General features: G+C 41.5%; 1 protein-coding gene and 1 long non-coding RNA gene across 5 annotated transcripts in view; one reads left to right on the top strand and one right to left on the bottom strand.

Annotated features, from left to right (window-relative positions):
• Positions 1 to 418: 418 nt before the first annotated feature.
• On the bottom strand, positions 419 to 6,483 carry LOC132391475 (protocadherin-20). Of its 2 annotated transcripts, XR_009511223.1 has the most exons (3): positions 5,960 to 6,483; positions 2,741 to 5,739; positions 420 to 2,322 (listed from the first exon to the last, which is right to left on the bottom strand). XR_009511223.1 is itself a non-coding variant. In XM_059964732.1 (2 exons), the coding sequence occupies exons 1-2, from the start codon at positions 6,005 to 6,007 to the stop codon at positions 3,133 to 3,135; spliced, it is 2,655 nt and encodes an 884-aa protein (XP_059820715.1). In that variant the 5' UTR covers positions 6,008 to 6,483; the 3' UTR covers positions 419 to 3,132. The 2 variants fall into 2 exon arrangements, 1 of the variants encoding a protein (XP_059820715.1); XM_059964732.1 differs by having other exon boundaries at positions 419 to 5,739.
• Positions 4,374 to 24,611, top strand: part of LOC132391476 (uncharacterized) — a 99,787-nt gene continuing 79,549 nt past the window's right edge. For 2 of the 3 annotated variants that reach the window (XR_009511226.1, XR_009511224.1), the window contains exons 1-2: positions 4,374 to 4,512; positions 7,940 to 8,007. This is a non-coding gene — a long non-coding RNA (uncharacterized LOC132391476). Of the gene's footprint in view, positions 4,513 to 4,851; positions 4,991 to 7,939; positions 8,008 to 24,611 lie in introns of those variants that run through there. The other variant, XR_009511225.1, reaches the window with a different exon arrangement.

The following is a 24,611-nucleotide window of genomic DNA, read 5'->3' as shown; positions in this document are numbered from 1 at the left end:
AATATATCATTATTCTAGAGTGAATCATTCCAGATATATATTCCCATTAAATTTTCAAGAATAGGATTTGAGGTAGTGATCAGCACTGCTAATTGAACTCTCTCCAGATAATTGATCCAAAGGGTCTCAGCCTAAAATGTTGACTATATTTTTTTCCATAGATGCTGCCTGGCCTGCTGAGTTCCTCCAGCATTTTGTGTGCGTTGCTTGGATTTCCAGCATGTTTGTTATCCTATCTTCATCCTGTTTGATGTGGTTATCTTCAGTTTTTTTTATACAGTACAGTCTTTGGGATCATTTAATCCATCATCACAATGTGGAAACTGCATGCTAGGGCACAGCATTGAGCATTTACAAGTTACTTGATCAGAGTTTTATTACACTTCATATTATCCTTCATTGACAGAGTGGAGTAAACAGCAATATTGATATTTTAAAATTATACTTAAATAAAAAATGTTCAAGGAACTGCTCAAAAATAGTTAAAAATCTCATAATGTACCAAATAGAAGCTATACTTTATCCTATGCTAAACTGTAACAGAGTTTAAATTCTAATCGACATTAGTAGGCTTGGGAGCTGAGGGATGATAGCATAGCAATTAAGTTATTGGGCAAGTATCTCAACACTTGTATTACTCGATCCAGAGGCCCCAATTTTAATCCCAATTCAACAACTAGCAAAGTTAAATTCAAATAATGAAATGATGTAACAACTTGAAGAGTATTAATATTATTTGAATCTGGAGCCACCAATGTGGTTGACTCTTAACTGAACTCTGAACAGCCCTAATGAGCCACCTTGTAGAAAGGACATGAAGGTTGGGCTTAGCCATTGATTAGTGATTGAGTAAATATAAAACCCGATGATCTTCTGACAACTGTCAAAACAGATCTGCTTCAGTGCAAAAACAGACTGATACCCACAATCTTGATAATATATTTCTACCACCTGATCAAATTAATTGAAATTATGGTTAAAAGAGTTTTAATTGAACTCCATACCGAGGCTTAAATTTCACAGGACTAGCCAATACATACATAAAAGATGCAGCATAAATGAGAGATGATTAGTGTGAAAAGCTAAGTTTATTATTTCACTTGATATTACCTGAATGATAGGTTGGTATTAATAAAATTCTTGTGTCAAGTTTCTAGTGGTTTTTAAATGCAAAATATATATCTTTTGATCCAGTCCCTTAAACACAAAGCCAGGAAGATCCTAATGAATTAAGGTAATCAAGAAATACAGCAATGAAACAGGCGCTTTGGACCACCAGCCACCCATTTTCACAAATCCTGTATTGATCCCATTTTAAAAAAACTATTTTCTTTAACTTCCACAGATGATACCACTCACCTGCACACAAAAGGCAACTTACGGTGGTCAATTTACCTACTGACTGCATGAGAGAGGAAACCAGAGCATCTAGAGGCGACCCACGTCGTCAAAGGGAGAACGTGCAAACTCCGCGCAAACACCACCCAAGGTCATGACTGAACCCAAGTGTCTGGCTCTACAAAGCAGTGACTATCCTAGCTGTGCCACTGCAACCCCAGAAGTGTGAACAAACAGCTCTCTGGTGGTACACTAAAAAAAAACATTTATTCTGCATTTTACAAATGGAGTTTTTATTTAAAGTCTGAACTTTATCTAAGGTCTTATTTTAAATAAAAATAAATAATTTATTTGCAACACAAAATTTCTTATAACTCTTTTAGACTTAGGTACAAATGTTCACAAACTAAGTTTTTACACAAATGTTGTTGCTCATATTGTTCTTGTCAAATTGAATCCAATTTAAATTCCATTCCCATATTCTAGATGAAACTTTCAACAAGACTAGTTAAGTCAGTTATTTTGAACAAAAACAGAAAGTGCATGAAGCACTCACTCAGCACGTGAAGCAACATTGGGTGAGTAAGAATCAGTCAACATTTCAGGTGATGGCCCCCTCACTAGTAGAACAATTGAGAACAAATTCATGTTAAATTGGGACTTATTTCTGCACCTTATCTATCCTTGACACAAAACATTGATTCTTTCTCTCCTCGTTGATGTTGCTTGACCTGCTGAGCACTTCAAGCGGCTTTTGGATTTCCAGTATCTACATTTTTCTGCTCTAATCACCTATTTTATGTTGCTTGAGTTTTCTGATTGCCCAGTTCAATAAAATTCATTTTTGTGTCAGAAAGGACTTGTGCAAGGGAGAAAAGCGACATGCATGATTTCCAAAAACTAATAAGATGTTTAGTGATGTTCATTGTTGCAGCTTTTCCAATGTAGGTAGCTTCAATCATTAGTTTTGGAACTGAAGGCAACCTGTAATGATAAACAGCAACTTTATGTATTCTTCAAAAGTAAAATGTTTTCTTAACAATACCTAAATAGAAGTCTCTTTAACAGTTATAGATGCTCTTTGAGAAGTAAGAGTTTCCTTTGCTTCCCAACTGTTCATTGTTTCAATATCTGCAAAGTCTGTTACTAAAACTAAACATAATTCACAGGGTATTAGAAATCTTAGTATCCTTTACCTTCTTTTTCTAATAGGTATGTAATCAACCTTGTTCTCCATTTCCTCAATTTAAATGTGTCCCACACCATTTTGCCCAAGTCACTTTAACAATCAGTGTTGTATTTATATTTTTTTTAAATAACACTTCAAGACTGATTGAAACCTTCAAGGTCATCTCACCAATGAAGCCAAATGCAACACCAAACACAGACTTCAGCATCATACCTTATCTTTTTCCGATTCCTTGGTCATCCACAAAAGGAAACAAGAGTTGAATTGGATCTTGGCAGTTCTTTTCCCCTGAAATTTGAGGCCTTGCATTTTATTGCCATAAAATGAAGCATTGGGGCCACTCACAGATCCAGCTGTGCAAGTTTAAGCTTTTTACACAAAGTACCAATGTGCAATTTTGCAAGAACACTTTCTTAAACTACACCAAGTAGTTCAGCTCCGTAAACAATATATTAATTGATTGCTAATCAGATTGGAACAAGGTAACATAAATCCATCATACAAAATATATTTTAAACAAAGATGTTGGTAATCTCAATGTTGTGTCCTGATATAACTATAATTGATCAGTTCACCGTGTCTCTTATCCAATCCCACATATAGATCTAAATCACTGATTTCTTCTCTAATGTACATGAAGCAATTTTGTTCAATGGGATATCAACATCAGTAACACTGTAATTTTTACGTCTGTGCTTCCTTTTCCTAAGTGAGATGTAGCACACCAAAGCAAACACTAAAATGAGAAGGCCGAAGCAAAAACCGGACAGAGCTATCAGCACAGTCTGGCATGGAAATATGTCAACTTTGGTTTGAAAAGGGTCAGTCCTGGTCTCTGGTAGGCTTTCCTCAATCCTGATGTCAGGCTCCTTCCTCAGCAGGTTTTCTATGTAACTCTCATTGCTCAATGTATCGTTGACAAAGAGATTGACTATAACTGTGGTGTGGAGTGGCTCTGGGTAACCATGGTCGCTGACTTTGACCAGTAGTCTATACAGTCCATAGTCATTCTTCACCAAAGTCCCATGCAAGGTGATGTTACCCGTTCCTGTGTCAATGACAAAAGTCTCTGGACGAGGCCCTCTGTGGCCAATGATGCTGTAGGCAATGACAGCATTCATCCCTGTGTCCTTATCAACTGCATACACCTCCATAATGGAAGAGCCAGGGGCTGTGGATGGAGCCACCAGTAGAAAAGAGAGGTTGGACTGAGGGAACAAGACCAAAGGTGGGTTATCATTGACATCCGTTAGAAGGACAGTCACCTTAGCTACAGCAGACAGAGCAGGCTCCCCTCCATCCATAGCCAGAACCCAGAGAATGTAGGAGCTCTGTTGTTCCCTGTCCAGGGGCGCTCTGGCCATCAGATTCCCCTTGCCCGTGTCGATGACAAAATGATCACTGCCATTGAGTATGGACAGAGCCACCCAGCCGTTATTCCCATCGTCGGCATCGACAACACCAATCACGCCAATCTCACTGAAACTCGGGTAGTCTTCGGGCACAAAGAAATTGAAGTCCTTGTTAATGAATCTGGGGCTGTTATCATTGGTGTCTAGTACGGTGAGGAGGACGGTGGCCGTGGATTCCCGGGACGGGGTTCCGCCATCAAAGGCCTTGACGACGATCCGGTACTTCTCCTGCTCTTCGCGATCCAGGGGCGCCGACACGGAGAGCACGCCGCTCACCTTGTCCAGGACGAAGACGGGGAGGGCCCCGGGGGCTAGGGCGTAGGTGACACTGCCCATGACCCCGCTGTCAGCGTCGATGGCCTTCAGCCGAGCCAGGAAGCTGCCTGCGGGCTGGTTCTCCTCGATGGCCACGTTGAGCACAGGCTGGCTGAAGACGGGCGAGTTGTCATTCTCATCGAGCAGGACGATCGTGATGCGGGTCCTGAGGGCGAGCCCGTCGGCGCTCTCTGCCACCACCGTCACCTCATACTCGGGCATGAGCTCGTAGTCCAGCTGGCGGGAGGTCTCCAGCAGGTACTCGTCGCGGAAGGCTCGGTAGGGCGCCAGGCGGAAGGGTCCCGGGCCCTGCAGGTAGCAGCGAGGGGGCGGCCTGTGCTTGGCGTCCGTCACCGTGAAGAAGGCAATAGGGGTGCGGGCGGGCTCGCTCTCCTTCAGGTACACCACACCGTCCGACTGCAGGGCGATGTAGCGTGGGGTGACCCGCGGCGGCGACGGCTGCAGCGGCTGCACGGCCAGGCGCAGGGCGGCGGTGACCGGGCTGCAGCCGGTGCCGGTGGCCAGCACGGTGAGCCGGTGCAGCAGCGGCCCGCCGTCCGGCAGCGGAGCGGCCAGCTGGATCAACCCTGAGCTGCTGTCCAGGCGGAAGAGTCGCGCCGAGCTGGCGGCCACCCTGTCGGCATAGGAGTAGACGATGCGGGCGTTGTAGCCCAGGTCGGGGTCGGTGGCGCGGAGTCGGGCCAGCTGGCTGCCCACCGTGGTGTTGGAGCTCAGGGTAAGGTTGACGCTGGACTCAACGAAGCGGGGGCAGTTGTCGTTGACATCGGTGACGGTGACGGTGAGGCTGGCGGTACCCGAGCGCCGGGGAGAGCCACCGTCCTCGGCCACCAGCACCATCTGGTAGAGGTCCCGAGTCTCTCGGTCCAGGGCCGCCTCCAGCACTAGCCAGGGCACCGGGGGGTTGCCACTCACCGCCTGTTCGGTGAGCAGCGAGAAGCCATCGTGGGCACCTGCCAACCGGTAACTCTGGACCCCGTTGGCTCCCGGGTCGCGGTCCTCGGCCGGCGGCTCCAGCGGGTAGCGAGAACCTGGCTCGGCGTTCTCCGCCACCGAGACCCCGATGCTGGCGGCGGGGAATTGCGGCGCGTTGTCGTTGACGTCCTCCACCAGGACGCTGATCTTGAGCAAACGAAAGAAATTGGCCGGCAGCAGGATAACGTCCAGGAACAGCCAGCACTCTCGCTCTGGCTGCTCAGGGCACAGGCTCTCCCGGTCCAGCACCGAGTCCGATGTGCGCAGCTCACCCGTGTCCCGGTCCAGATCCACGAAACGCCCGTCCACGGGCTGCGAAGCCAGGTTGTATGTGACTTTGGACTCGGACGAGCCTCCCAACTTTAGGTCGGTGGCCAGGTTGCCTATGAGGGTCCCGCTCGGGGATTCTTCCTTCACTCGGTACACCAGGTCAGACGCCAAGCTCCGGCTCGCGAGAAAAAATCCCACCAGAGAAAAACACCAGAGCGTTCCCTGCAGGAAAACAGAAGGTAGTGGTTCAAAAAGTAGCAAATGGGTGATAAAAATTAATGCAACCCTTCGGCTCACTTTGTGTAATGATGCACGAACCCGGGTGAGTTGGAAAGTTTGTATTTCAGTTTGGCTGTTGTCTGCAAACCGCTGTCCTCGAACGCTTTTGCACTTGGGCATTCTGAGCCCTCGGTCACTAGTAACATCTACCATTTCTTCTTACCTGGACCTTTGTCTGGTGGACAGTACCCCGGCCCGAGTCTCGATCCATTCTGAGTGACTTTTCAAGGGGGCAGGATCCCCAGCAACAGAAGCTTTCCGCTGTACTGCCGGCTGTGTTCGCTCTCACTCAGCTCTCCTCCCGTAGTTCACATTCTCATTTAAGATTAGTGAATGGGAAATTGATGCTGCTCGTCATTCTCCGCCACTCCCATTCATCTATGCAAATACAGTATTCCTCACTTCAAGCGACGGGCTTGTATGTAGGACGCGAAACGGTTCATGCAATCAAATTACTGGGCACTTCAAAGAGTATTAACAGACAAAATCCGGCCACATAATAGGTCATAAAATTATGAGTACGCTTCTATCAAGCCTTATATCCTGGTGAGGTCCAGAGGGCAAGATAAACTCCAGCGATGTCCCACCATTATGTACTTTTATACATACGCCACGCAGAGAATTCTTTTCAGACAATGGAAAAGAGGTTCAAATTGGCTCTCGGAATCTAATGTTAAAATAACATTTCCTTGTTCGCCTTCTATGCACACTTTGAAAGGGAGAATAAAACTATACCTATGCGAATTCCCGCAGAATCTGGTGACCATGTGGTCTCTGTCTAGGAGGCCAACAACAGAACATCTTTCAAGAGGATGAACCTTCTCAAGGCATCAGGCCCCGATGGTGTAGCTGGTAGGGGTCTGAAAACCTGTGCCAACCAACTGGTGGGAGTGTGCGTGGACATCTTCAACCTGTCACTGCTGAGGCCAAGGTTCCCACCTGCTTGAAAAGGGTGACAGTCATACCATTTCCCAAGAAGAGCAGAGTCAGCTGCTTCAAGGACTATTGTCCAGTTGCACTCACATCTACTGTGGAAAAGTGCCTTGAGAGATTGGTCATGGCTAGAATCAACTCCTGCCTAAGCGAGGACCTGAACCCACTGCAATTTGCCTCTCACCACATTGGATCTACAGTAGATGCAGTCTCACTTGACCCCCTTGGGCCATCTGGATAATAGCAATACTCACATTAGGCCTCTGTTTATTGATTACAGCTCAGCGTTCAACACCATCATACCCTCAGTACTAATCAGCAGACTCCAAAACCTGGGCCTCTGTATCTCCCTCTGATTCTTGAGTTCCTCATCAAGACACCACAGTTAGCACGGATCCAATATTGTTCACTGTCAATCAACATTGGCACACTCTGAGAATGTGTGCTTTGCTCACTGCTTTACTCTACCTTCACCCACAACTGCGTGGCTGGGCACAGCTCAAACGCCATCTATAAATCTGCCAGTGTTGGCAGAATTTCAAATGGTGACCAGGAGGTGGAAGATCGATCAGCTGGTTGAGTTGTGTTGCAACAACAACTTTGCACTGAACCTCACTAAGAGTAAGGATTTATCCTACGAGATGAGAAGTTTATTTCTGTCTAGGATGATCTCGCCCTCAAAATTAGCTTAAGAGTTGCCTTCAGGCTGTCAAGGAGTGAAGAATTATGATACAAGTATAAAAATTAGGAAGTATTTCCTGACCCTACAAAGAGGGGGACTCTCACTGAACTACATGCTTATATAATCACTAGAGAAAACAAGCATATTTGTCAGCTTATTTCTGCTACAATATTTAATTGGCTTCACATCCAATTTAATATACAAGTTCTTTGAACTATTCTCCAAATGATGTGGTAAAAGTTAACAATGTGTCAGACAAAATTACTTGGATTGAATTAAAGATGTACGTAGTACTTTGAATGGTAATATATTGCTGGGCAGATTTTGAGTTAAATTCGAAGCATTTCCTAATTATGTTTAGGGAAATAACCAGTCATATTGGGGTTAGGTGGCTGACTAGAATTTGCATTCTTGTGGTTTCCTTCAGTGTTGTTCTGATTCCATTAAAGTTCATGGTTCTTTGCAACCCAAATATGTTAACTAATAATTGGTCCCTAGTTTAACAATCTTGTTTTGTCTCCTTCGCAGTTCTGATGCGGGATTGTCAACCTGAAACATTAACACTATTTCTCTTCCCACAAACGCAACTTGACCTGGTGAGTATTTATCGTATTTCCTATATGCATTTATTAATTCATTTTTAGAGATATTGCATGGCAATGGGTCCTTACTGCCAACGAGCCTGTGCGGCTTAAATACACCCATGTGACCAAGTAACCTACTGACCCGTACGTCTTTAAAATGTGGGAGCAAACTGGAGCGCTCAAAGGAAACCCACACAGTCACAGGGAGAACATACATAGTCCTTACAGACAGAGGCGAATTGAAACTGGTTCATTGGTGCTGTAATAATGTAACATTAGCAGCTATGCTACCGCACTACCCCAACTTCTTTTGGTACAGCCAGATCCCCTTCAAAGACAATTGCTTTAGAATCCTTCAGTCGTTGGTGTGTCTGCTTTTTAATCACTTCTCCTTTCATTGTTGATCGACCTTCAATCTTGATAAATTCCTTAAAGAAAAAGTTTTTCTTTATTTTAGAAAAGGTAATACTTGCACCAGCACCAAAGAGCATTTCTTTATTGAGTTTTGAGATAAAAGCTGAGCATCAAATCAAGCCACTACATTGGAAGTTGCTGCTGTGAAAGTAGGAGAAGATGGAGATCCAGCAGGGTGATGTTAAGGGTCCTGGTTCTCTCAATGTGAGTACAGGTACTGGATGATGGCACTAAATGGATCTGTGAGCTTTGCTGGGAAATTTGAGATGTACAAGGGAAATTAGTCAGTTGACCTCAATGTTCTTCAAGGCAGATAACATCATTGAGTTCCAGGAGAAAGGTGTAGAAATGTCAGGTCCAATGAGAAAGACAAGACATTCAAGCTAAGTGACACAAGCAAACACTAAGATTCATTGCTACTTATTGCAGATGAGATGATGAGTCTGATACAGGTAGAACCTTTGGAAGTGGAATGCCACTGACTACATTACAGGAGGATATGACACAAGATGGGGAATGTGCTGGTACTGGAACAAGCAGCACAGGCAAAAGACAGCAAAAAATGGATCATGGATTGAATGGAGAAGCTAAGAAATGTCATGGATTCCCTGTGTTGATATATCAATGAAGAGATAACAGAATGCCAAATGAAACGGAAGTGTCAAACATAAGCATAAGCAATGCCGGGTGTTAATGAGAGTGACATAAAGTAAAAAAAAAACTTTGATAAGGTCAATTCAGGACCAGAAGGAATTTGAGAGTGTAAGGCATTACACTTGAAGGTAGACAATAACAGAGCACAGTGCAAACAAGAATCAGATGACGAGAAAACAAAGCAAGTTAAAATGGATTATGGACTTGATTGTCATCATTGTTCCTTTGTCCTTGAAAGAAATAACAATTTGAAATTTGGGACAAGCAATTACATTCACAATTTGGGCACTGGCAGATTAAATCCACATAACCAGTGGATCACAGGTTCTCCCAAGGTGCTGCAGTCCTGTAGGTGGAAGGTTCTGGAGGAAGCGTGTGTCAAAAAGGAAAGCAAAGGATGAATCCACAACAAAATAAGGGGGAAGAAGAAAAGCTGAGAAGCACATTTAGAAGTTGGAAGGGACCAAAGAGAGCCACAATGCATTAGAACAATGGCAAGAAGACAGGGAATGCAATAAGGAAATTGACAAAGCAAAAGATCCCATTTATTTCATGATATTTACTAGTTTGCCATATATTCCTTAATTGGATCTGTTGTAGCTGACAATTAGATTTTTGCTTTGTGCTAAGCTCTAAGTACTCCATACAAGTGACATTATGAAGATGCTGATCCAAAGGAAGTAATATTTTTTTGGTCTATGTTATGGAAGTAATGATGCTATTGTAATAATCAGAGAGAATATGTTTATAGTGATTATATAGAGAATAGTGGACCCCATATTTATTTGACCTTCATGGTATAACTAGCTTCTGAATCGATGGTTCAGATGTTATGACTGCTTATGTTAAAGAGTTTAGGAAATGAAATCAAGAAAATGGGTAAATTTGTGTTTGGTTTAATTTGTAAATATATCTGACACCTTAAATATTCAGTTTTTTGAATTATTTAATATATGTATACAGTTGGAGATAGTGTAATTTAATATATGGATAGTTTTTAGCATTGTTAATTCTCTATAAAAGTTTTATTCTAGTATGTATGAATGTACATTAAGTGTGCCTTTAAGAACTGATATGACCTTGATATGTAGTTGCACTAGACACTGCTGATTAGTTTCAGAAAATTTCACCTTGTTGAATTATTACACAGACAGACAATTTCAGTGCTATAGTAAGATATTATCAGTTAGTTAAACATGCCCTTTATTTCTTACATTATTAAAATTTTTGAGCAAATAAAAAATCTTAATCAGCACACGACAGCAATTTTTGATGTTTTTACCACTTGTAGAACAGAGGCAGCACTGAGTCTAGAGTCAGAGAGTCATAAAAAACTGCAGCACAGAAACAGGCCCTTTAGCCCATCTAGTCATTGCTGAATCATTTAAACTGCCTAACCATCGACCTGCATGCATACCATCGCCCTCCATACCCCTCCCATCCACGTATCTGTCCAAACTTCTCTTAAACGGTGAAATCGATCTTTCATTAGTCATTGCCTTCCTGACTAGAGGTACTTCACATTTGTGTCACTTGATCTTACAAGTAGAATGTAGTTCAAAACTGTATTAAGTGAAAGTTTTATGCATGGAAATGCATATAAGGTTCAGAATCAACTGATATAATCAGTTGTTTTTTAATTTGTATTTGGAGATACAGAGTGGTCACTGAGCTGCACCAGCCAGCAAACCACCTATTTAACACCAGCCTAATCACAGGACAGTATATAATTAACCTGCTAACCAAGTGCATTTTGAACTGTGGGAGGAAGCCCGGGCACCAAGAGAAAACCCTTGCGGTCACGGGGAGAACATGCAAACTCCTTACAGACAGTGCCAGAATTGAACTCGGAACTCCAACACCATGAGCTGTAGTAGCATCAGGTTAACTGCCACACTGCTGTAGCACAGTTCTAAAAATGCAACTGATTGTCTTGTTAATTTTAGATATTTACTATCACCCTCCTGTTTTTGCCACCTATTGAAGTGGAAGCATCATTGGTATCTTGGCACAAATGAGTCTCCATGGAGATTCCCTATGATCAAGAGCAATCGCAGGCTAATTAATATTACAGTGAAGGTGAGATTCTGGTTCCATTTGCAAGGTCATCTTAAAAATAAGCATGCCCTTTTTCATCACAATTTCCGAAAATCTGAAAGGGAGCCACAAACTTAATTCCCAGTCAAAGAAGTGCTTTCATGTCGTCTCTGTTGGAATGTAGGAATCAAAACAAATAATTTTACTTAAAGCACAGAAAAACAGTAATCCAGTGTTTAGTAGTGAACTAAATCATTACTAAAAATGAGACAGCCTCTGATCCACCTGAAAAATCATTACATATATAAAATAGGGCTCTAGTTGAAGGTTTCAATTTGTTTCAATTCATGCATATACAAGCACATATAGAATATTAGTAAAAACACAACTAGGCAAATATATAAATATATAGTCCAGACCCCTCAGTCCATTTAAAATCTTTAGTCACCATAGCTGCACTACGCAACCCCCCCGCAGAACGTGCCGGCTCGGACACTTCTTCCTTCAGCGGCTGAAAGGGATCATGCTGAAGTTAGTTGGAGGTGATTAGGTATTATTTTCTAAAACTAATGTCATGCTACAGAACTACGGCAACACTGGTGCTCACTAAACTCCACATGAATCAGTAGTTCAGAATGAGAATTGGTCTGTCCCTTCAATTCACACAAACTTCCCCTGTCAGGATTTACCTATGGCCTCCTAGCATCTCTTCACTTGGAGTGAGCCTTTAGAAGTGCAGATAGTAAGCTGATAGTGCACTATTGATGAGCCCATTGTTCTATTCAAGCTGGATTTATGGGTACAGTGATCACTCAATGCCAGGGAAACAATTAGTGAAAACAGAGGGGTTAGCAGAGAGATGCTGGTCTGGAGGACCAGTAAGCTTTCAGAAATTGTCATTTGGACGTTAAGTTGGATAATTGGACATCGAGGGGGTGGGGGGGGGGAGAGCAAATGTTATAATAATAGAGGTGAAGTAACATTCATGATTATATCATTTCCACATTTTATATTGTAATTAGTGTTCTAAGTTTGTTCTAAAATATCTTACTTATTCATGAAATTAGTCATTTGGCTTATTGTGATCAAATTTCCATAAAATACCTTAAAGCAGACGCTGCAAACTTAAAGGTCAATCATCTCTTCAAGGCAGCAGCCAGCAAAGCCTACAATTAAGTCTTCTAGCCAAACAAGAGAACTGTGCCCATTTTCTTTATTCAAACACTCTGAGTCTTTATTCAAGCTCAGAATTTCTTGTGATCTTCATTCCACCTTTCTGTGATTTTCCTATTTCCTTCTGGCTGGTTAAACATTAAATCAGGACAGGTAATTCTATTAATTTGGTTACTTTGCATTCCAAGGACGGAAGGGAGAATACTGAATTCAAGACATTAGGTATATTTTATCACATTCTCATTCAGTTTCTAGCTTTCTGCATTTACAGTATTGTGTAACCCTTATGATTTATTCAAAGTGCAAAAATAGATCTTATAGTAAAACATAACTAATTGAGCACTAAGTGTGCTAAAACTGGCAGAATTCAGCCCCGAGTGTCCAAGAAGTGGATCTGGAATAATGTAAGCAGTTATGGCTCTTAAGGAAAGATATAGGCTATACTTAACTCATCGTATCCTTAATTCCAGTTACTCTACTTATTAACCCTAGATTTAAGCAACGTCTAATGATGTAGCTAAGTTATGCTGTTTCATGAATTTGATGAAATTTTCATAAAGAATCTAACCTATGAAGACTTCACAATTTGAGCATATTGTTTGGTATTTGCAGATCCAATGGGGTGAAAAGGAACTTTCAATAGATTGGGATTTAATTTAAATATTATAGACTGAACTTTTCAGATTTTATTGACTTTGAGAAGTTACATTTCTGTTTCAGTGATAATGCTGAATAAAATGAATTTCAAGTAGATTGTTATTCTAATTCTTCATGGACATGTAAATCACTGAACAATTAAATAATGTTTGGATGAATTTATTCAATTAAGTGTGCCACATGATTTGGATACATAATAGAGAAATATTTTCTCCCAGCCACTGGAAAAAGTTACTAAATTCAGTGACTTTTGTACTTTAGTAGTTCTTTAAATTAAAATGACATATTGTAATTTTAATATCTTTATAACTCAGATAGGTTTGAATTTGAATGGAAATTGTTTTATTGTTGTCATATGTACCAAGTTTATTGAACAGCTTGTATTGCCTACTCTTCATATAAATCAAATTATTTTGCTAAAGCTCATTGTTACATAAAACACCTGTTCACTTTATGAATTAAAAAAAATGTTTAATTATCCAATGAAAAAAAAACAGAGCAAAGTCTCCTCTGAAATGGTTTGGTTTTATAGAAAATTGAAAGACGGGTGTCATTTGGTAGGTACATTAATTACACAGAATTTATTTTATTTAGAGATACAGCACAGAATAGGCCTTCCTGTCCCATGAGCCATGGTACTCAGCAACCCACCTATAGCACTTAACGCTAGTCTAATCACAGGACGATTTACAATGACTAATTAACCTACTAATCGGTATGTCTTTGTTCTGTGGGAGGAAACCAGAGCACCTGCAGGAAACCCATGCGTTCACTGTAAGGACTTACAAATTCTTCACAGAGGACGACAGAATTGAACTCTGAAGCTGAGCTTCAGTGTCACACTAACCACTATGTTACCTTGTTTAATTGATTTAAAAAATTTAGAATGATTTTAAAATCAAAGCAAAAGTTATTCTCAACAAATTTTTAAACTTGACAAGTTTTTGTATAAATTCATTTTGTTATACCTTAACAGAATATTCCTCATATACAAATTTCATCCTTTACTTGATTAAAACCAATATTAAGGGAACTAGACCAGAGAACATAGAAATCTATAGCACTTTACAGGCCCTTCGGCCCACAATGTTGTGTCGACCATGTAACCTACTCTAGAAACTGCCTAGAATTTCCCTAATGCATAGCCCTCTATTTTTTCAAGGTCCATGTACCTATCTAGTTGTCTCTTAAAAGGCCCTACCATTTCTGCCTCTACCACCGTCACTGGCAGTGCATTCCATGCACCCACCACTGTGTGAAAAACTTACTTCTGACATCCCCCCTGTACCTACTTCCAAGCACTGTAAAACTATGCCCTCTCATGTTAGCCATTTCAGCCCTGGGAAAAAGCTTCTGTCTATCCACGCGATCAATGCCTCTCATCATCTTATACACCTCTAACAGGTCACCTCTCATCCTCTGTCACTCCAAGGAGAAGAGATCAAGTTCACTCAACCCATGCTTTTCAATCCAGGCAACATCCTTGTAAATCTCCTCTGCACTCTCTCTATGGTATCCACATCCTTCCTGTAGTGAGGCGATCAGAATTGAACACAGTACTCCAAGTGGAGTCTGAGCAGGGTCCTACATAGCTGTAACATTACCTCTCGGTTCTTGAACTCAATCCTATGATTGATGAAGGCCAATACACTGTATGCCTTCTTAACCATACAGTTAACATGTGCAACAGCTTTGAGTAGCCTATGGACTCAGACCCCAGGATCCCTCTGATCCGTCACACTGCCAAGAGTCTTACCATTAAGACTATATTCTGCCATCATATTTGTCCTACCAAAATGAACCAGCTCACACTTATCTGGGTTGAACTCCATCTGCCACCTCTCAGCCCAGTTTTGCATCCTATCAATGTCTCACTGTAACCTCTGACAGCCCTCCACACTATCCACAGCACTCCCAACCTTTGTGTCATCAGCAAGCTTACTGACCCATCCCTCCACTTCCTCATCCAGGTCATTTATAAAAATCACAAAGGGTCCCAGAACAGATCCCTGAGGCACACCACTAGTCTCTGACCTCCATGTAGAATATGACCCACCTACAACCACCCTTTGCCTTCTGTGGGCAAGCCAGTTCTGGATACACAAAGCAAGGTCCCCTTAGATCTCCTTACTTTTTGAATGTGCCTTGCATGGGAAACTTCATCAAATGCCTTACTGAAATCCATATACACTACATCCACTGCTCTACCTTCATCAATGGATAGTTCTCAATATAACACATAAGAATTAGGCAGAATAACAACTTACAAATTTATATGGTAACAGTGCAGAAATAATATTAACTGTGCTATGGCGTTGCCTTAGGAAGGGGTCCAAGTTTGTAATTGGATTACATTTCTTAATTTAATGTGCAGGAGTAAGTGCTGCCAGACACTCTAGAGCTTGTTCTGATCTGAAGGGCATTAAAGAATGCTACAATATTAGGAAAATGAACTTTGTGGTTTTCCATTGGTGAAGGTATGCTGCAAAAGGTGGAGAGAAGGAAAATCTTATATTCTCAAGAGCCCAGGCAGCCTCCAGCCACATGGTCCATAGGTAATAAGGAGATGGCTATGGGTGTTAATGCCAAAGTTCAAACTCTCAATGCAATGCCATAAGAAATTTGATGACATCATTAATTATTGCATCTTTAAGTTAACTATACGACCACCTTCAAACACTGCTCATCTCTACTCACCCTTCTCTAATCTAACTTATAGGCCTAATCGATTTGCTGATGTCTGCAGATACAGATGTACATTTGCTTTGTAAGTTTTTATTTTCAAATCCGTATATTTTTTCATTTTTCATTTCATATTATCTCATTTTTTAACTGCATTGCATTTGTGGTTTCTAAATTACAATAAACTGAATCTGAATCTGAAATGCAAATTCAAATATGATCTATTCCTCACATTTCCCAAATTTGTGCACTGACTAGATTACAAGGTTTGAAATATTTACAGACTGAGTAGCTCTCAATCTCTTGGACAGAGAACACTTACTCCAGAATTTTCAGGAGAAGTGTTTTTTCCCCCAAACTTGAGGCTCCTGCAATGATTGGTGATGGGATGCATTAGAAGTGAGAAAGTTCCCACTGCACTTTTAATGTTTCTCAAAGGACTTGGTTGAGTGTAGTTGCCTACAGACTGTCATGTACTTTATGATCAAATGTTCAATGCCCTTTTGATCAGTGAAATTTTTGAAAACCAACTTGACCAGTTGGACCCTGAGAACATAACTTAGTTAGGGAATATTGGTGTAGAGTAAGGGGCATCCTTTCAAGATGGTGAAGCTGGGAAATTGTTTCTCTCAGGGATTTTGATTTCTCTATCGCAATAATCTATGGAACTTGAATTATTGAGTACATTCAATGCTAAGACAGACTGTTTTGGAGTGAAGGTTTAGGTGAATAGATAGGCTTGAGGAATAGAAGACTAGATCAGATATCTTGTGTTCTTATATTTGATGGGGAAGAAAGCCAATGGACACTTACAATGAACACTATGTTAGTTTGTGAGTTGACCGATGAGCTGTGGAAACCCAGGTCAGTCATGCACGAAGTTAGAATCTGGCCTTTCCAGGAAGGAAATGTTGTTAATGGCAACTCAGATGCAGAACCATCTGATGACTTATTATTTTGTACCATTGTAGCACAGGGGGGAAATTAACAGAGTGGAAACACAGACTATATCATGAATGTTCAACTAAATCCCAGCAAGGCTCATGTCCCAGTTCTCAAAGTGATTTCCAGTGTTTCTGAGCAAGATTGCTAAGGGGTGAGGTGCTATCAGAACTCTGCTGTCCTTGCTCAGCGTGGTGGCACTCATGATCTCAGCACTGCCACCCTGCTGTGAGCAAGCTGAGTTAGATTTACTACAGCCCCTGCTGAGCAGGTGTCTCTCGTTACCTTACATGTCTGGAGCTGCTTGAGGCCTTCCTGCAGATCATTTGCAGATCCCTCTATGGAAAGATGGCAACCTTGCACCAACTATGCTCTGATCACTGGTGGAGCATGGTGTTGAATCAGGAGGATAGGTAAATGGCAGGCACTGAGGAGACTGGTTAACTTAGAATGCCTGAATTGGAGACGCAGGCCAAATAATGGAGACACAGCAAGCCATCTCTTCTACTCTCCAACCCTTTCCACCTTCCACAGGACCCACTCCCTCTGTGACTCCCTGGTCCACTCATCTCTCCATATCCATCTCTCTCACAAGCACTTTTCACTGCTCTTGCTGTAGATATAACACTCAACTACATATTCTCCTTCATCACCATGCAAGGACCAAAAGAGTCATTGCATATAAGGCAAAGATGCATTTGCATCTCTACTAACCTTGTCTATCACATTCGGTACTCCTGATATAGCCTTCTCTACATCAGTAAGACCAAGTCTAGATTTGGCAACTGTTTCATAGAACAACACTGCTCAATGTACAATGGTTATCCTGAGCTCTTTGCCACAGACCATTTCAGCTCCCCTTTCCCATTCCCAACCTGACCTTCCCATCCTTTGTCTTTTCTACTACCAGAAAAAAACCCAAATCAAACTGAAGGAACATATTCTACCTGGGTAGTCTATAACCCAATGGCATGAGTATTGAGATTCCCAATTTCAGGTAACCCCCTCTTTTACTTCTTTTTCCCCTTACCCCCACCCTTTCCTACCCCTTCTCCATCTCATCTTCATCCTCCCATTTTTATCCCCCTTATCACCCTAGCTCCAGCCCCCTCCCTTCATCCATCTTTATCTCCTTTCCCTTTTGGGCTCCATTTACTCACCACACACACCTTCAGCTTCTTCCCCCAGCCCTCATCTAGGTCTAACTGTTACTCACTTCTTCTCTTAGTTGTTTCCATTCTAGCCTGTACATATCCAGATGAAGTTATGATACAACAGTGTGTTCCTTCTTATCTCCCTCTAGCAACTGTCTCTTGCTTTTACACTCCCAAACTTGCTCCACCACTTTTTCTCCCTGTCTAAACCCATCTATCATTCACCTGCTGCAATTTTCCTGTTCCACCCCAGATCACCTCCTCTACCTGCATTATCTGTCTGTCAAGCCACACCCATCTTCTGTCCACTAATTGTGTCAGGGCATTGGAGCAGTGTACTGTGTACACTGTGGTATTAATTAAGTAACAAATCCTGAGGTTCAAACAAAGTCAGTGTCAAACTTCAAGCAGATATCAAAACATCCAGAGAAATCCAAAAACCAGAATCAGGAAACAGGCAGAGTCAATATTCAGACAGATGCAAATACTGGAAAGGCTCAGGAAAATTCACTGGCACTATCTGGCAACAAACAGGTGCAAACACAGGATTGAAATACACTGAGCAATAAACAGAGAGGCAGATGATAGCTGGAGCACAATGAGACACAGGTGGCAGCAATACAGATAATAATGAGAGACGGAGTAGTTAGTAATACAGGGTCGGAGTAGAGCAGAAGTGGAGATAGGAGCACATAGCAATACAAAACCACAGACTGACAGCTGGGGGAAACACACAAAAAGTCAGAGTTCAACTGGAGTTTAATGCTGAAAAGTGTGAGGTGATACATTTTGGTAGGAATAATCCTTTCTTTCTTTCTAAATCTTTTTATTAATATTAGTAATATGGACAGAATACAGATGATATATTGATAAAGAAATTACCAACATACACATTCCATTACATATGAAAAAAAAACATACATAATAGTTACAATATAAATGAGTTTACCAAGACATAAGCCATAAGATATATGTATGGACATAGTAAATCTAAATATTTCATAATGTATAATATAAAAAAAACAGAAAAAAGAAAGAAAAAAAAACAAAAAAAAATTTATATAATGCAAAACTAACTAATCTAATCTAATAACTATAACTAATAAGTAATATAAAAGAAAGAAAAACAAACAAAAGAGAAGGAGAAAAAAAAAGTGGGCTGTTTATAATATCTCACAAAAATAAGTATTCATCAATGCCGTCACTTCCGGTCCTCTCAAAATACATAAGCTAAAAGCTGGGAAATCAAATGTACTTGGCACAGGGTCATATTACATCATATGAAAATGTTGAATAAATGGTCTCCATAACTTTTCAAATTTAATAGGTCTCAAAAGTACCACTTCTAATTTTTTCTAAATTTAAACATAACATAGTTTGAGAGAACCAATTAAATACAGTGGGAGGATCAATTTCTTTCCAATTCAACAATATAGATCTTCTAGCCATCAGAGTTAGAAATGCAATCATTCGACGGGCTGAAGAAGATAAATGCTGTGAATCTAACATTGGTAAACCAAAAATTGCGGTAATAGGATGAGGTTGTAAATCAATAAGGTAGGAATAATCCAAATAGGACATACATGGTAAATGGTAGGGCATTGAAGAATGCAGTAGAACAGAGTGATCTAGGAATAATTGCGTATAGTTCCCTGAAGGTGGAATCTCATGTGGATAGGGTGTTGAAGAAAGCTTTTGGTATGCTGGCCTTTATAAATCAGAGCATTGAGTATAGGATTTGGGACATAATATTAAAATTGTACAAGGCATTGGTAAGGCCGAATTTGGAGTATTGTGTACAGTTCTGGTCACCAAATTATAGGAAAGATGTCAACAAAATAGCGAAAGTACAGAGAAGATTTACTAGAATGTTACCTGGGTTTCAGCACCTAAGTTACAGGGAAAGGTTGAACAAGTTAGATCTTTATTCTTTGGGGCGTAGAAAGTTGAGGGGGGACTTGATAAAGGTATTTAAAATTATGAGGGGGATAGATCGAGTTGACATGGATAGGCTTTTTCCATTGAGAGTAGGGGAGATTCAAACAAGAGGACATGAGTTGAGAGTTAGGGGGAAAAAGTTTCAGGGTAACACGAAGGGGAATTTCTTTACTCAGAGATTGATAGCTGTGTGGAACGAGCTTCCAGTAGAAGTGGTAGAGGCAGGTTCTGTATTGTCATTTAAAGTAAAATTGGATAGATATATGGACAGGAAAGGAATGGAGGGTTATGGGCTGAGTGCGGGCCAGTGGGACTAGGTGAGAGTAAATGTTTGGTACGGACTAGAAGGGCCGAGATGGCCTGTTTCCATGCTGTAATTGTTATATGGTTACTGACAAATTGCCTCAAAATCCTTTCTCATCACTCCCCTTCTCCTCTCCATGTTGGCCATCTCACCTTTCCACTCTTGGTCCTGATGCAGGGTTTTGACCTGAAACATCAACAATCCCTTCCACAGATGCTGTGAGTTCCTCCAGCATGTTTGTTTGCTGACTTGATTAATAAATTTGATCTGAAACACTTATTTTGGGATTGTGTTTGAAAGGGCAGCAAAGTGGTCATGGAACTGAATTGTGGTGGATAAGGAATTGGGGTTGGGTCTATTAGTACACCTTGCAGGTGAAATGTTAGTAATTGTATAGATATTGTAGATTGTTGCAACTTTTCCTCCTAATTCTGCTTCATAGCAACAGAACTTAGTGGAGAGGCTGAAGCCACAACCTGCACAGGGCTGTGTCGAGTGAAGCTAAATCTTGAAACTTGCTCCGGTGCATAAGGCTCTTGCAGAGTGGTCCAGAGTAATGTGAACTCATTGGTATACTGTTGTGCAATATGTTATATGGACTGTTCCTGGACTCAGAAAACTAGAATTGATGAAACTTCAGAAACTTAATATCTGACTGAAGAATACAATTTGTTATGGTGTGACATTATAAAAACAAAAAATTATGGGATTTAGTGGGTAAATATTTTCTTCCAGGTTTGCTTAACACATGTAATTGCATTTAGTTCTTTCCACAGTAGCAGGGTCTGTGCCTCTGGTAATAGTTTGAAGGTGGATGCTGATTAGATTTAGAATCATAGAATTAGATATATAGAAATAGACTATTTTTATATTTTTCTGTGTCAGAAATAGACACAGAATTTTTATTTTTTTATATATTTCTGTGTCAGAAATAGACACAGAAAGTGGCCAGTGAGTGAGTGGGAGAGTGAAGGAGTGGAGATTTGAGGCTTTGACTCAAGCAATTCTGGCAGTTTTGGCAGTTGGACTGTGCAATCAAGTCAATCAAGATTTGAATAGCTCAGACTCAGCAGAAAGCAGCTGATTGGGCAATCGAGGTCAGGTGACCGACAGTTTGAAAAGCTCAAACAAATAAATAGAGGTTTGCCTCAAGCGGAGCAGCCTGTGAATGAGTGGGCCAGTGAAGGAGTGGAGATTCGAAGCTTTGACTCGAGAGGCTTCAACAAGAAGAGACAGAGGACGAGCTTCACTCTAAGTGAGGTAAGGCCAGGTAAGTTCCTTTCAAAGGAGAAAGTTTCAAAAGTTGAGGCAAGTATTGGGTAGGTCATGGCAACTGAGATCGGCCCCATGGTTTGTTCATTCCGCAGCATGTGGGAAATCAGAGATACTTCCAGTGTCCCTGACGACTATGTGTGCAGGAAGTGTGTCCAACTGCAGCTTCTGGCAGACTGCATTGAGCATGTAGAGCTGCGATTGGATTCATACTGGAGCATCCGCGATGCTGAGAAAGTCGTGACTAGCACGTTCAGTGAATTGGTCACACCGCAGGTAAAGGCTACACAGGCAGAAAGGGAAGGGGTGGCCACTAGACTGTGTAGCAGTAGGCAGGTAGTGCAGGAGTTCCCTGAGGTCATCTCCCTTCTAAACAGATGTACTGTTTTGGATACTGTTGGGGGAGATGTCTCATCAGGGGAAGGCAGCAGCAGCTGAGATCATTGCACCATGGGTGGCTCTGCGACACAGGAGGGAAGGAAAAGGAGTGGGAGAGCTATGGTGATAGGGGGTTCCATTGTAAGGGGAATAGATAGGCGTTTCTGTGGCTGCAAATGAGATTCCTGGATGGTATGTTGCCTCCCTGGTGCAAGGGTCAAGGATGTCTCTAAGCAGCTGCAGGACATTCTGGAATAGGAGGGTGAACAGCCAGTGGTTGTGGTTCACATAGGTACCAACGATATAGGTAAAAAAAGGGATGAGGTCCTACAAGGTGAATTTAGGGAGTTAGGAGATAAACTAAAAAGTAGGACCAAAAAGGTAATAATCTCTGGTTACTACCAGTGCCACGTGCTAGTCAGCGTAGAAATAGGAGGATATTTCAGATGAATACATGGCTTGAAAAATGATGCAATGGGGAGGGACTCAAATTTCTGGGGCATTGGAACCAGTTCTGGGGGAGGTGGGACCGGTATAAACAGGACAGTCTGCACCTGGGCTGGACTGAAACCAATGTCCTAGGGGGAGTGTTTGCTACTGCTGTTCAGGAGGCTTTCAACTAACGTGGCAGGGGGATGGGAACAAGTGCAGAGAGACAGAGGGGTGTAAAATGAGGGTAGAAGCAAAAAGTAGTCAGGTGAAAAGTAAAAGTGGCAGGCAGGCAAATCCAGGGCAAAAAGCAAAAAGAGCTACTTTTCAACATAATTGTATAAGGGCTGAGTGTTGTAAAAACAAGCCTGAAGGCTTTGTGTGTCAATGTGAGGAGCATTCGTAACAAGGTGGATGAATTGAATGTGCAGATAGTTATTAATGAATATGATATAGTTGGGATCACGAGACATGGCTCCAGGGTGACCAAGGATGGGAGCTCAACATCCAGGGATATTCAATATTCAGGAGGAATAAGACAGGAAAGAAAAGGATGTGGGGTTGCTGGTTAGAGAGGAGATTAACGCAATAGAAAGGAAGGACATTAGCCTGGAGGATGTGGAATCGAGATGGGTAGAGATGCATAACACTAAGGGGCAGAAAACGCTGGTGGGAGTTGTGTACAGGCTACCTAACAGTAGTAGTGAGGTTGGGGATGGCATTAAACAGGAAATTAGAAATGCGTGCAATAAAGGAACAGTAGTTATAATGGGTGAATTCAATCTACGTATAGATTGAGTGAACCAAATTGGTAAGGGTGCTGAGGAAGAGGATTTCTTGGAATGTATGCAGGATGGTTTTCTGAACCAACTAGAGATCAGGCCATTCTAGATTGGGTATTGAGCAATGAGGAAGGGTTAGTTAGCAATCTTGTCGTGCAAGGCCCCTTGGGTAAGAGTGACCATAATATGGTGGAATTCTTCTTTAAGATGGAGAGTGACATAGTTAATTCAGAAACAAAGGTTCTGAACTTAAAGAAGGGTAACTTTGAAGCTATGAGATGTGAATTAGCTAAGATAGACTGGCAAATGATACTTAAAGGGTTGACAGTGGATATGCAATGGCAAGCATTTAAAGATCGCATGGATGAATTACAACAATTGTCCATCCCAGTTTGGCAAAAGAATAAACCAGGGAAGGTATTGCACCCGTGGCTGACAAGGGAAATTAGGGATAGTATCAAGTCCAAAGAAGAAACATATAAATTTGCTAAAAAAAGCAGCACACCTGAGGACTGAGAGAAATTCAGAGACCAGCAGAGGAGGACAAAGGGCTTAATTGGGAAAAGGAAAAAAGATTATGAGATAAAGCTGGCAGGAAACATAAAAACTGACTGTAAAAGCTTTTATAGATACGTGAAAAGAAAAAGATTGGTCAAGACAAATGTAGGTCCTTTACAGTCAGAAACAGGTGAATTGATCATAGGGAACAAAGACATGGCAGACCAATTGAATAACTACTTTGGTTCTGTCTTCTCTAAGGAGGACATAAATAATCTTCCGGAAATAGTAAGGGACCGATGGTCTAGTGAGATGGAGGAACTGAGGGAAATACATGTTAGTAGGGAAGTGGTGTTAGGTAAACTGAAGGGATTAAAGGCAGATAAATCTCCAGGGCCAGATGGTCTGCATCCCAGAGTGCTTAAGGAAGTAGCCCAAGAAATAGTGGATGCATTAGTGATAATTTTTCAAAACTCCTTAGATTCTGGATTAGTTCCTAAGGATTGGAGGGTGGCTAATTGTAACCCCACTTTTTAAAAAAGGAGGGAGAGAGAAACCAGGAAATTATAGACCGGTTAGTCTGACATTGGTGGTGGGGTAAGTGCTAGAGTCGGTTATCAAAGATGGGATAACAGCACATTTGGAAAGAGGTGAAATCATCGGACAAAGTCAGCATGGATTTGTGAAAGGAAAATCATGTCTGACAAATCTTATAGAATTTTTTGAAGATATAACTAGTAGAGTGGATAGGGGAGAGCCAGTAGATGTGGTATATTTAGATTTTCAAAAGGCTTTTGACAAGGTCCCACACAGGATATTAGTGTGCACACTTAAAGCACACGATATTGGGGTATGGTATTGATGTGGATAGAGAATTGGTTGGCAGACAGGAAGCAAAGAGTGGGAGTAAACAGGACCTTTTCAGAATGGCAGGCAGTGACTAGTGGGGTACTGCAAGGCTCAGTGCTGGGACTACAGTTGTTTACAATATATATTAATGATTTAGACGAGGGATTTAAATACAGCATCTCCAAGTTTGCAGGTGACACGAAGCTGGGCGGCGGTGTTAGCTGTGAAGAGGATGCTAAGAGGATGCAGGGTGACTTGGATAGGTTAGGTGAGTGGGCAATTTCATGGCAGATGCAATTTAATGTGGATAAATGTGAGGTTATCCACTTCGGTTGCAAGAACAGGAAAACATTATTATCTGAACGGTGGCTGATTAGGAAAAGGGGAGATGCAACAAGACCTGGGTGTCATTGTACACCAGTCATTGAAGGCGGGCATGCAGGTACAGCAGGC

The sequence above is a fragment of the Hypanus sabinus genome, chromosome 3 (genome assembly GCF_030144855.1).
Source record: "Hypanus sabinus isolate sHypSab1 chromosome 3, sHypSab1.hap1, whole genome shotgun sequence".
NCBI lineage: Eukaryota > Metazoa > Chordata > Chondrichthyes > Myliobatiformes > Dasyatidae > Hypanus > Hypanus sabinus.
Note: the sequence above shows the minus strand (reverse complement) of the source record. Positions and strands in the feature narration are given on the sequence as shown.